Genomic DNA, 13,274 nt, shown 5'->3' with positions numbered 1-13,274 from the left:
TGTTATATCTTTTGTTTTTGTTTTTTTTTCAATCTCATCTTTTAAAATTTGATTTTTATATTAATTTTGTTCCTTAATTTTTGTATTCTTATTTGTTATTTATTTTTTTCTTATTTTTTAATTAAAATTTTTTATCTATCAAATTTAATCTATATTCTTTTAATTATTATTTATTTATTTAAACTAATTTAGATTTTTTTTTTTAATTTTATCATCATTTAACTTTTTAATCAATCATTTAATCCAAATTCTTTTAATAAATTTAAAAAAATTATAGTTTTTTAATTTTATTTTACATAATATAATCAAACATTATATATATTTTTTTAATTTACTTTCCCTTATACTACTAAAATATTGAGAAATAAACTACTTCCAGAAGCTATTTTTTTATAATACCACTTAAAGAAAAAAAAACTAGTGTAATTGTAATGTAATTATAATTGTAATTTTGATTTTCTTCTTGGAAAGAAAGAAACACTGTATTTCTTCTTGAAAAGAAAGAAAGGCTATATTTAAAGAAATATATAAATAAAAAACAAAAATTAGTAACACGCTCTTTGGTTGTTTCGATCTAAACGCGCTCAACACACAGAGCCTTAGCAGTTATCTCCCTCTCTCTCAGTCCGCAAATTCCCAAACCCTAGCAATCTCCCTTTCTGTTTCTGCAATCTCTCCTCGCGCAATCGCTATCTCATTTTCTCTCTCCTTTCATACCTGTCTTCTTCTTAGCTTCTCTGTATTTTCCTCTGTGCACACCGGATTTGTGCAATTTTTGTTGGTATTATATAACGACGATGACTGACGGAAAGCTCAATCTACCTGAAGATCTCCTCCTCTCCTCCAAATCAGCCGATGAACGCATCTCCTCCTTCAAAGGTTCAAATTTCAAATTTCGATTTTCCATTGTTTTATCCAATCGATTTGTTCCTTTTTTTTTTGGACATGTACACTTCCGTTTTGGTCTCACCTTTAGGGTTTTGACTCTTATTTATATTTTTGCACTTGCTACTCTGTTTTTTTGGCAACAATTTTATCTGATTTAGTTGAATGCAAGTTACATTACTGTTGAAGTTGAATGGTTTCGATGTTAATCTATATTTCTGTGTATTTTTCGTGCTCAATGGTGGTAGATTACTGAGCTTAATAAATGTTCTTTATATATATGTATATAGTGGTTTTGTTGATTTTTAATGAATGGAACTCATAGTAGTTAGGAATGTCTTTCTTTTTGGAAATGGTAGATCTAGGAGGAATTGGAGAGAACAAGCGCCATTGAGTTTGGCAGATGAGTCTAAAGGTAGTTTGTTTTGTATTTCAAGGATTCTAAGCGGGAAAGAATTATTATACCCATTTGACAAATACTTATTCGTAGATTTCCGACATGAATTTGATGGTTTTTAATTGTATTATTATGTTGATTGTTCTTACTACTTGCTACTTACAGATCAATTGACTGTGGACAACACAATACCGCTTTCTCCTCAATGGCTTTATGCTAAGCCGGTGGATGCTAAGTCATTAACTGCTGGAGCATCAGGGGTATGAAATTTAATTTGTCTAAAGTTGAACATGCGCATCGACTGGTTGATCTTTAGTTATCTATATCAGTGTGACATGATCTTCTTTTGTTGTTATTTTTAATTTACTGATATTTATTAATACATGCTTGCTTGGATATTTCTTTTGTTACTACTAATTTTGTTACCTAATGTGATGTTCTGATATGTTTTGCAGGTTTTCTTGTTATTCCGGATAATTTATGTCATTTAGTGTGATTGTATGTTGTGGTGTTTAGAACCACTTATCTTATCTAGGGCCTTAACTAATTCTATGGATTCAGAGATGAAATTTATTGGATTTATAAGTCAATTGTTTTTTAACAAGAAGTTATACTTAGCAAGGTGTTGAAATACTTTTAGTTTTGGGTCCAACTCTAATCTGTCATTTTCAAATAATTCAACCTAAGGAGATTCAGTGGCAGCATCTTGATCTCTTTATAGGGAAATACCCCTGCGCCCCCTTTTTATCTGTCAGCAAGAATGCTTTCTTGTTGTTTATAAGTTACTACTTGTTCATGTAGTTTTGTGTGGGATGAACTTATATCTCAGCTGAGTTTCTAGAACTATCAAAAGGTTTCCTCTATTTTTTGGTGTTTTTCAGTGATCCTTGTGCCTGAAAATAACAGGAAACACGTGCATCAAATTCTTTGTCCCTTGGAAACTCCATTGATAACAATTTGAAAGACAATTGGCGTTTAGATGGAACCCAAGACAAGAAAGATCGGAGGAGGATTGCTTCTGACATAGAAAGTAGCCGTCGCTGGCGTGAGGAGGAGAGGGATACAGGCTTGCTTGGTAGAAGAGATCGCAGAAAAGAGGACCATCACGCTGATTCTGTTTCAACCAGAGATATATCTGAGAATAGGACTTTGTCTTCTTCTGATCGTTGGCATGACAGCAATAACCGCATTTCTGGGCATGAATCCCGAAGAGACAGCAAGTGGTCATCTAGGTGGGGTCCGGAAGATAAAGAGAAGGGTTCTTTAATTGATAAGAGGGCAGATGTTGAGAAGGACACTCACAGTGACAAACAAAATTTTGGCACAGCTAGCCGCCCAACTTCTGACCTTGAGAATGATTCTCGTGATAAGTGGAGGCCTCGCCATCGTATGGAAGTTCATGCTGGTGGACCTGCTGCATACCGGAGCGCACCTGGATTTGGGTCAGATAGAGGACGAGTGGAGAGCTCAAATGTGCGGTTTGCTGCTGGACGAGGGAGGTCTAACAATAGTGGGAACTTTCAAAATGGCAGGCATTGTAATTCTTCTCCTATTGGTTCCGTTCCTGTGGATAAAAATCATGCGTTCTGTTATCCAAGGGGAAAACTTCTTGACATTTACCGAAAGCATAAGACTCTTCCAAGTTTTGATCCTATGCCAGATGGGATGGAACATGCATCTCCAATAACACAGGAAACTGCTATCAAGCCATTGGCTTTTGTTTCCCCTGATGCAGAGGAAGAGGTACATGAATATTATCTAAGGTCATGTAAAAGATTATCTAAGGTCATGTAAAAGGTATGCCTTGTAGTGATTGTCACTACTTTAAATCGGATCATATGATTCTTGCAGGCTGTCCTTGGAGATACATGGCAGGGAAAAATCACAAGTGGAGGATTGAAAAGCTCATTTAGAGACAATGACACATCAAATAATAATACCGCAGGTGATCAATGCCCCATTTTCAGTTGACTTTTGCATATCATGCCATCTGTTCTTTCTAACTCACATTTTTGTTTATTCAGGCTTTGGTGAGGTGCCTTTAGGTGAGGGGAACCCAAATTCCTCTGTCAAGACTGAAGAAATTGCTGACTCTTTTGGAAAAATTACTGTTAATGTTTCTGGTCAAGGTATTGGTTCTGAGTTGTTAGATACATCAATGGCTGAGGGTAAGTGATCATAACATTGAGTTTTCAACTTTTTCTATCTCACTGTGTTAATACAATTCCATCTGTTATGTATTGCAGAAAAGGATTCACAAAAAGATGGCACACAGAAGCTTACAACAACAATTGGCAGAGAGTTGACGGATGACTTTGTGCCTGCAGTTTCCAAGAAAGATGATTCCAGCAGTGTTGGGGAGTGCGGTCCAAGCGACAATGTTGTGGAGTTGAAAGCTTTTGAAATGTCATCAGTGGAAGATGTGGCTTCAAAGAAGCACCTTAAGTTGGGGGATTATGAGCCAACTACTTTTGAAATTGGTAGCCAGCTTCCTGGCGATTCAAATTCTCTATTTGATTTTATTATTCCACCCGAGGAGCTATCGTTGTGCTATCTTGATCCTCAAGGGGCAATCCAGGGACCATACCTTGGTATTGATATCATTGCATGGTTTGAGCAAGGATATTTTGGAACTGATCTACCAGTTCGTTTGTCAGATGCTCCCAGTGGATTACCCTTCTTTGAGCTTGGAGATATTATGCCTCACCTTAAACTTAAACCTGGGTGCGCTTCAAGCACTAGTCCATCTGCTAAGTTACAACTATTGGAACCTGTTGGAGAAAGCTTGGAAGGGAGCGCACTGCCTCCTGCTTCTTCTCTTGAATTCAAGGGTTCTTCTGTCAGGGAAGAACTGCAGTATGCCTCATCTGGTCAGTCAAGAATACCTGATCATGGTTTTCGCCCAAGTACAGTGGATTCTGATGATCAAAGATTCCAAAATATTGTTTCTTTGGATGAAGGTAAGTTACTAAGAGTGATTCTGCTTTTTATGTCTCTGAATCCATTTTTTGTGCTAATTTAATTGTTTTGATCTTTGTTTGACACAGAAATTGTCTTTCCTGGAAGGCCTGGAAGCAGTGGCAACCCTTTGATGACAGATGCCGCAGACATTCAGAGTTTTGTTTCTAATCCTCCTAGCCACCCTGTCATCTTAAATGAATTTTCAGAAACTGGCATGCTTACTCATCAGGATGAAATAGTTCATCCATTTGGCTTGCTGATGTCTGAGCTCAGAAGCAACTCTCATCTGAAGCATGCTCAAGCATCCTATATGGCTTCAAGCATGAGTGAGGGTCATGCTGTGGATCCTTATACAGAGCGTGATGCTGCTCTTGCTAGCCATGGGTCCTTTGATGCAGTATCTGATCAATCCTGTTATACAGATACATGGCCTGAAGATTATAGTAAAAAGCCACTCATGAACTCCCACATTGATCTAGGTTCCACAGATGCTCGACACTTATTTCAGAGGCAACCTGAGTTCAATGATTTTGACCAGCAGCATCTCATGCCACAGAAGATGCAAAATGAACGTCAACAACAGGATCATGTCTCTCATCCCTTCTTACAGGAACTAGGTTTTGAGCAAATCCCTTCTCATCTGATTGAACTGCAATTTCAACAGCAGAGAAAGTTGGAGCTCCAACAACAGTGGCAGCTGGAGCTTCAACATCATCGGCAGTTGGAGCTTCAATGTCAACGGCAGTTGGAGCTTCAACGTCGACAGCAGTTGGAGCATCAGCGGCGGCAGTTGGAGCTTCAGCAACAGCAGCAACAGTTTGAACTTCAGCAACAGCATCATTTACTGCATCAACAACAGCTTCGTCAGTACCAAATGAAATTGCAGCAGCAGCAGGTTCTGGAACAGTTGCTGCAGCATCAGATGTCTGATCTTGGCTATGGGCAGGGAAAGGGAGATCCAATGAGAGACAACTTGGTTGATCCGAGTCAATTTAGGACACTACTTCCAGAACTGCAGCGAAATCTGCATATTCCAAGGCAATTGGATCTGTCACTGGAGCAGGTAATTCGAGCAAAGATTGGCCAGAATAATCTTCAAGAACTTCAGACTGATATCTTAGACCTCTTATCACATGTGAAGCATGGTAATATATTGCCTTCAGACCTGCAACTCCATCATCAGCTAGAACAGATGCAGGCGCAAGAGTTGTCTTTGGCTAGGTCAACAGGATTTAACACTTCAGATTGCCACCTGCAACAGCAGAGGCTATCCTCACATGATGAACATTTAAGACACATCAAATGGAATCATGCTTTACAGGAGTTACATCAGGGTGGGTTTTATGAGCCTAGCTCTATGGCATTTGACCATCTGACATCTCTTCCTGCTATCACACTAGGGATTAAGTTGGATAATGTAAATGGTCATTCCGAAGGTCCAGATTCAGCAGAACATCTATGTATGCATCCTGCTGAGCAACTGGGTTCTGTTTCTTCAAATGCTCCCTCTTGTGACCAACAAGTTCTTGATGATATTTATGCTTTTCATCCTGAAATGACAGAGAGCTACTTCCCTGGAAAACGAAGGCAGCAAGAGAATAGTTGGGTTGAAGGAGGGATGCAACAGCTGCATCATGAAAATGAAAGAAAAAGAAATGCTTCAGAAGCTTCTGGAAACTCAAGTATTTGGTTATCAGGTCAACGAGATGAGGAGAGCTCGAAGCAAGTTTTAATGGATCTTCACCAAAAAATAGGTCTTCAATCTATTCACTCATCAGAAGATGATTATGGGCACCTTATATCCTCTTCAAAGTCTCGGGAATCCTTTTGGCCGATCACTGATTCATCTTCTTCAAATCATAGTCCAGATCAAGAAGTTGCCATGAATAACTCATTTATGGATAGGCCTCAACATTTGAACTCAAATTCTCTGTTGCATGATAATCCTGCCATGGCCTTGAGTGGTCAATTACACCTAGGAAATGGTGAAAGATTGCATGGGTCAAATTCTGGAGCACTACCAGAAGAACCAACATTTTTGTCTGGCATGATAAATACTTCTCAAGCTAATCATGTGGATAACAGGTTTGGTTCAAAATATACCAAGGATAAAGACTTGGCAGAATTGGATAACAGATCCGGGTCCAAATGTGTGAGGGCCATGTCCAGGTCTGTTTCACACATTGAAGAAAACTTTGTTGAACAAGCTGAAACTGCTATGGATCTTGTTAATGCACATAGCAGGCATAGTTCACTAAGCAGTGCTGGTAATTTCTCTGCCATCTCGTCAGTTATCATTCATATGCTTAGATGGATATTAGAGGTTTTGTGAAAATCTGCAGGTGGATATGGAGGCTTACATGGCTATGAGATGGGATTAGATAATTCGACCAGTGAAGAGGTTTCTAATGACAGGTAATGTTTCTCAGCTGAGTTGTGGCATATGAGTTGTGGCATAGTATTGTCTTTAATGAGGTGGAACGCATCATCTTCTCTTGTTAACAATGATGTTAATTCTCCATCTTGAATATTGTGTTCTACACAAATGGCATCGAAGCACATACATTGTTACTCTTTGATAGGTTAGGTGCAACTTATGATTTCTTTTTATTAAGAGGCTTAAAACAAGATGCAATTTGTTTGGGTGAACACTTGCACCCTGACTGGTTTGGATTGTGGGTCCCCTTGTGCATGTGCATGCATTAACATGGTGTCATGTCCTCTTTTGTCTGCATCTTGTTTGGGTGAACACTTGCACCCTGACTGGTTTGGATTGTGGGTCCCCTTGTGCATGTGCATGCATTAACATGGTGTCATGTCCTCTTTTGTCTTAGTAGCTGCTGGTATCCTGGACTTATTTCTAGCAACTTAACTGACGTGAAAAAAGGTAAAAGATAACAGAGGAAACCATAAATCTTGAAGTGCCAAATTTTGAAACCATTGCTGGATTGCAAATGGGCCAAACCATAGGGTACTTTTTTACATTGCCCCTGCTTTTCTTTTCAAATAGTTGCTTCAGAATGAAAGAGAGTTGGTGGAGATATTTTTGTTACCCAAACCACTTTTTTAATTTCTTTCTTTTTATTATGATAAAGTAAAAACTTTAACATCTCAAGTGGCGCAGGAAAAACTACATCCTCTGCAAAGCCAAAGGGCTGATTCAATATCACCGGTGTTGTGAACAGAGAAAGCCTTATTTGTGGCGGCAATGACATTAACTCCTGAATTTCACAATTTACTTATTTTGCATATGACCTCTGTTGTCCAACTATTTATGCATGACTTGACTATTAGCAACTTCAGTGTTTGTTCATGTGTAAATCTTTTATGAGTTTTCCCTTGTAAATCTGTGTCATGACATCGGGAGCTATCAGTAAGAACTTGCTTCATAAACATAGGAGTTGCGAGTTGTACTATTTTAACCTGAAACTAATGTTGATTTTCATGAAAAATGCTTGTGGACAGGGTTATATTAAGTAAAGGGCTTGACATTTCCTTGCATAAATGCCCACCAGTGTCTCGAGCCTTGTCTTCCCTGGATGTTCTGTCAGACATGGCATCTGCTTCGCATAAAAATCCAACAAGCATTGCAACTTCTGATGGTATATCATTAGTGTCAGATTTGTTGTCTTTTGTTTATTGGGTTTTGGATAATTGTGGTGATTTACAAAAGAAAAAAAAAAACTTTCCTAAATTTCAGGAAGGAGGAATGAATCTGTAGAGAATTTAGCAGCAGCATGGGGAGGTGATACCCAAGCATCTGGCATGAAAGAAGTGCGTTTTAGGAGGACCGCGTCTTACAGTGATGCTGGTATAACAGAGACATCATTCATAGATGTGCTAAAAAAGCCTGTTTTTTCTGAGGCTGAAGCAGCTAATGCGGCTGCCTTGGAATCATCTGATGGTTCACTGACTGGACGAAGTGGGAAAAAGAAAGGGAAGAAAGGAAGGCAGATTGATCCTGCTCTCCTTGGCTTCAAGGTTTCTAGCAATCGCATTATGATGGGTGAGATACAACATCTTGCTGACAACTGATACATGCTGCTCTTGCACGTTTTTCTCCACTTGTTTTGGAGATGAGTAGATTTTGTACCGATTACTGAAGAAGCAAATAGGACTTGAGATTCTTTGATTTTTTTTTCTCCTTTTCCTGTCTTGTTGTTCAAGGTGTGGGGAAACTGCCTGAATTTCTGTTCTTGGCTGCCCTGCCATATTGTTAGTTTATGAAGTTCAAATTTTATGTAATATGAAATATTTTGTAGACATGAAATATGTTAGAGAATAATAAAATATACATCCTATATTAGGTTTTTAATCATTTCAGAGATGGTTCTTGATATATAATATAAATAATATATATTTTTATATTTCATGAGTTCAAATTAATTTTATTGTGAGTTAATGGAAGTTTTAAGCTTAAAGTTATACTAGAGGCAAATTATATTTTATATTTTAGGGTCCCAATCGTTGCTTGTAGGGGATAAAAAATGCAAAAAAAATATCTAGTTTATTATTAAACCTGAAAGTTCATGAAGATAACTATTTGTTTGTGAACTTTCATTGTTTTTGTTAGAAAAAAAAATATTTTATATTTGTTATCAAGTTAAAAAAAATATCAAAATATTATATTTATATTTTATATGATAAAATTAAAAATATCATAAATGTTATCATTATATATCATATATCGTATACATAATAATTATATAAAATATTATTAAAATTTAAATAAAAATAATATTAAAAAATAAAGAGTGAATTTTGCATGCATGGTAGGTAAATCCTATACCAAATGATTGATTTTTCTCATGTCTCCGATGATTTTTGAATTATAATTTAGTTATATTTATCAATCATTTGGATGATCGGTAACTCCGATACCAAATGATTGATTTTTGCAGTATCACGAGTTACCAATCATCCAATTTGCTCCAACAGACATGCGGCTCTGCAGTCAAAGCGACTTCGTCCCCTTCGTGTATGTTTAGATTTCATTAATAAGTCAACCACTGGAAAGCGTTATAAGTTTCCAGTGTATGGCTAGATTTTAGGAGCACTGAACAATCTGAGATGCGTATGTTATAAGTTTCCAGTGTATGGCTAGATTTTAGGAGCACTGAACAATCTGAGATGCGTATGTTATAAGTTTCCAGTGTATGGCTAGATTTTAGGAGCACTGAACAATCTGAGATGCGTATGTTATAAGTTTCCAGTGTATGGCTAGATTTTAGGAGCACTGAACAATCTGAGATGCATACGCCATAGTTTCATGGACCATGCCCAACTCAACTGTTGATTCAAGCTAGCATGGCTCATGAGAAAGTCCACCAGGTAATGTGAGGCTCAAATATTTAGTTTTTCAAAAATTACTTTTGTTTACTTGATTAGCTTATTTACTAATCCGACGTTTTTTTTCATATAAAAAATATTATTCAAGTACTTAAATAGGATAAAAGATAATATAAAAAATCAATTATAATAAATCTATAAGCAGATTAATTAGGGTTGAGTTATTTTGGGATATCTCGTCAAACCTATAATCTAAATAATATAATTTGAATAACCCAAGAAAAAAATAAAGAGAATTATAATTTTTTTTAATAAAAATAGTAATAAATTTTTAATTTTGTAACCTTAGTCATTAAACTTGAACCCAATCAATTAAATATTTAAAATAAAATTAAAAAAAATAATTATACAAAAGGATTTTAAAAAATATCAATAAAATAATGAGGATCAAATTAAAATGTAAAATAAATTTTATATTTAATTGAAGGGTGAAATTTAAAAAATTAATTTAGTAAAAGAAAAAAAATGTTTTTTTTAGAAAAAGAATGAGGATCAAAATTAATATAAAAAATAAAAATAATGTTGTAATTAAATGGTAAAATTGAAAAGAATTATAACTTTTACAAAGAGGTTAAGAAAAAAAAATCAAAACAATAATGACTGAATTGAAAAACATAGTACCATTAATTTGAATTGAATGATGAAATTAAAAATCACTAAAACTTTTACAAAAGAATAGAAAAAAATAGAAATCCAAAGAATGAGGACCTCATTGATAAATATAATATTTGATAAATTGAGATTAAATGATAAAATTAAAAATAAATAAAAATTTTATAAAAGAATCAAGATAAAAAATTATAAATCAAAAAAATAAGAATTGAAGTTGAAATACTAACAACCAAGAGAACTAAGCTGTAATTGTTTAAGAAGAAGATAGAGAAGAATGAAGAACAAGAAAGGCCTATTGACGCCAAACTAAACCACCAACTATGAAACACGCTACATTAATAGGAATAGACATGACAACACTTCCAATGACATAACTAAAGAGTATTTTTGGATGCTAGGAGGCGTTGCACGCATCAACTAAAAGGTATAGACACCTTTCATGTATCCTTGGTTGTGCCCCATATGTGACCACCTTTTTATTTTTATTTTATTTTATTTATTCAAATATACAATTGCCTCTAAGCTGATATGATAATTATCATTGTGAAAATTCAAAAACACCCCATATTTTTAGGCTTAATATTTTGTTGTTGTTATTTTAAGGTTATTTTCTTTGTTTTATTGTACATTTTATATAACGCCACATAAATTCTTAAGGTCTTACAATTTTGATCAGCTTTGCAATCAAGAAAGACAAGGTAAATTTTTTTACATACCATTAACTCAATTAACATTTCTCCAATGTATCATCCATGCCACAAATTACAAATTGCATAAAGCTTTACATACATGTAAATGCAATTACTTATCACATTTAATATATGAAATCAAACTAGTTCAAATGCATTGTACAAACTTATATAATTTTCAGACAAGCAGTTAATAATATGTGATTTCACTGTCCAAGCAATTTTCCCATTCTTTAAAAAAAACATGACATTGAGCAGATTCTTCGATATAAACCTTCATCGTAACACTATTGCTAAAAGATCCCAATCAATAGGGCCTTGTACTAACATATTAAGTCCATTACTTTACTCTAACCCCATTACCGGGTCGCTAGTTCCAACAACTTAAAATCGAGTGCTAGTCCCTCGACCAGGTAACTAGCCACATAGCCTAAACAGAATGCTAGCCCCTCAACTAGGGTAACTAGTCACACTGTCCATACTAGGAACTAGTCCCTAAACCAAGAAAACTAGTTTCTTCACATGACATCGTAGAGTTTTAATACAATTGAATGTGATTAAGATTAATATCTAATAATGTAGACATAGTTTTCGGTCAAAAATAACAATTATAATCTTTCTTTCATCATATTGATAAATGCTTTCAACCAAGGCTATTCATAACACTTATTTTTGGTTGTTTTAATATGGACCCCTTTAGCCGGAGTTAATCTCACCCTGTACTCCGACTATCCAACATGGATACCATTATGCGATTAATTTTGTCATTTTTCCCAGCTATCTAATATAGATACCATTAACCAAGACTAATCTTGAACATTTTTCATTGCCATACGACATGAATGCCATTAGCCAAAGCTAATCTTGAACATTTATTCACAGCTATCTGGCATGGATGCCAATAGTCAAAACAAATCTTATCATTTGTTCCTGACTATCCAATATGCTTATCATTAGCTAGAGCTAATTATTAACATTTATTCCCGGCTATCCAACATGGATGCTATTAGTCAAAGCTAATCTTATCATTTGTTCCTAACTATCCAATATGGATATCATTAGTCAAAACTAATTATTGACATCTATTCTTGACTATCCAATATAGATGCCACTAGCCCAAGAAAATCTTATCACTCATTCTTAGCCATCTAACATGGATACCATTAACCAAAGTTACTCTCAATATTCTTTATAATTCATGATTAATCAAGTAACAAAATTCAAATAACAATACTTTATAAAAGTACCTTAAGAATTTAATAGAATTAGATGAAGGTGAAAATCACCTACATGCTCCCCCTCTAGTATGTCCTCGCTCGGTCAAAGATCAGATTCTTGTTGCACCTCTTGATCTATAGAGAGATCATCATGCATTATATTTTATCTCTAAGCATCGTGAAAGATTACTCCCACACATATATATATGCACACACCTATACATACAAATATCTTTTATATTTGTGTATTTTATTATGTCTTTGCATGGTAATAATGTTAAAATAAGACATCTATACCAATTTTATTGAAAATCATCAACAAAAACTAAGTCACTACGACACTGAAAATCATTAGAAAATCATCAACAAAGACTAAGTTATTTTGACATTTAATTAGTACTTAAAAGTGTATTTTTATCAAGGTTTTATATTATCATTTCATACTTAAAGTATCAATAACTCCTTAACTAGAGCATGCTTTATAATAACAAGTCTGATAATATAAGATAGTAAATATTCATTTTAAATGTAGGCCTATTATGTAAATTAAAGGATTGATTGATGAGTTTAACTACTAAAATTGAGAAGACAAAGAGAAGGCTAAGCTTAGAAAAGAGATGCTGATTGAATTCAATTTGAAACACCATTCAGTTATTGGATCATAACTGGAGTTGTAGAGCTTGGATTTAGGTTTGGTTTAATAGATAGAAAGTTAAAACATAGGTCTAAAACTTTAATGAAGAATCCAATATTCAAAAGTACTGTTTTGAAGTTCAAATTATAGCAACAACAGAGAAGTCGAAATCTGTCTTGCATCTACACTTTTCAGTGTTCAACTCATATCTCGAGTTTTAGAAGTTTGAACCATGTCATTCTTATTTTATTGGAAAGCTGATATAATTTTCAAAAACTTTCATGAAGACTATCTGTTCAAATTCTGATATTAATAATGCAGTTTTTTGCAGACAAGAAGATAAAGATTGTTACCAAGTCAAAAGGTAGTCACCCACTTAACAATTAGTCATTAAATCAATAGTTCTGAATTTTGGCCTATAAAAGGAGGCATTTGACATGCATTTAAACATCTTGGTTTTTAGATCAAGATCATGTTCTTGCTCTCTCTTATGCCTTTTATTTTTTTTATTTTACTTATATAATCATGTT

At 34.7% G+C, this 13,274-nt stretch overlaps 1 protein-coding gene and 1 long non-coding RNA gene across 2 annotated transcripts; both read left to right on the top strand.

Moving 5' to 3' along the window:
* Positions 1-545: 545 nt before the first annotated feature.
* Positions 546-8,564, top strand: LOC105115846 (uncharacterized). The gene is given in 12 exon segments (XM_011012891.1): positions 546-879; positions 1,214-1,271; positions 1,274-1,300; positions 1,448-1,542; positions 2,189-3,025; positions 3,134-3,227; positions 3,307-3,450; positions 3,529-4,242; positions 4,330-6,510; positions 6,586-6,658; positions 7,709-7,845; positions 7,944-8,564. Coding segments are annotated over 12 exon segments (4,719 nt in total). The 5' UTR covers positions 546-855; the 3' UTR covers positions 8,279-8,564.
* Positions 6,884-7,367, top strand: LOC105115845 (uncharacterized). The gene is made up of 2 exons (XR_840398.1): positions 6,884-6,950; positions 7,051-7,367. It is a non-coding gene; the product is annotated as an uncharacterized LOC105115845 (long non-coding RNA).
* Positions 8,565-13,274: the final 4,710 nt, after the last annotated feature.

The sequence above is a fragment of the Populus euphratica genome, unplaced genomic scaffold (assembly GCF_000495115.2).
Source record: "Populus euphratica unplaced genomic scaffold, PopEup_1.0 scaffold779.1, whole genome shotgun sequence".
Classification (NCBI taxonomy): Eukaryota; Viridiplantae; Streptophyta; class Magnoliopsida; order Malpighiales; family Salicaceae; genus Populus; species Populus euphratica.
This window is presented reverse-complemented; position numbering and strand designations above follow the sequence as displayed.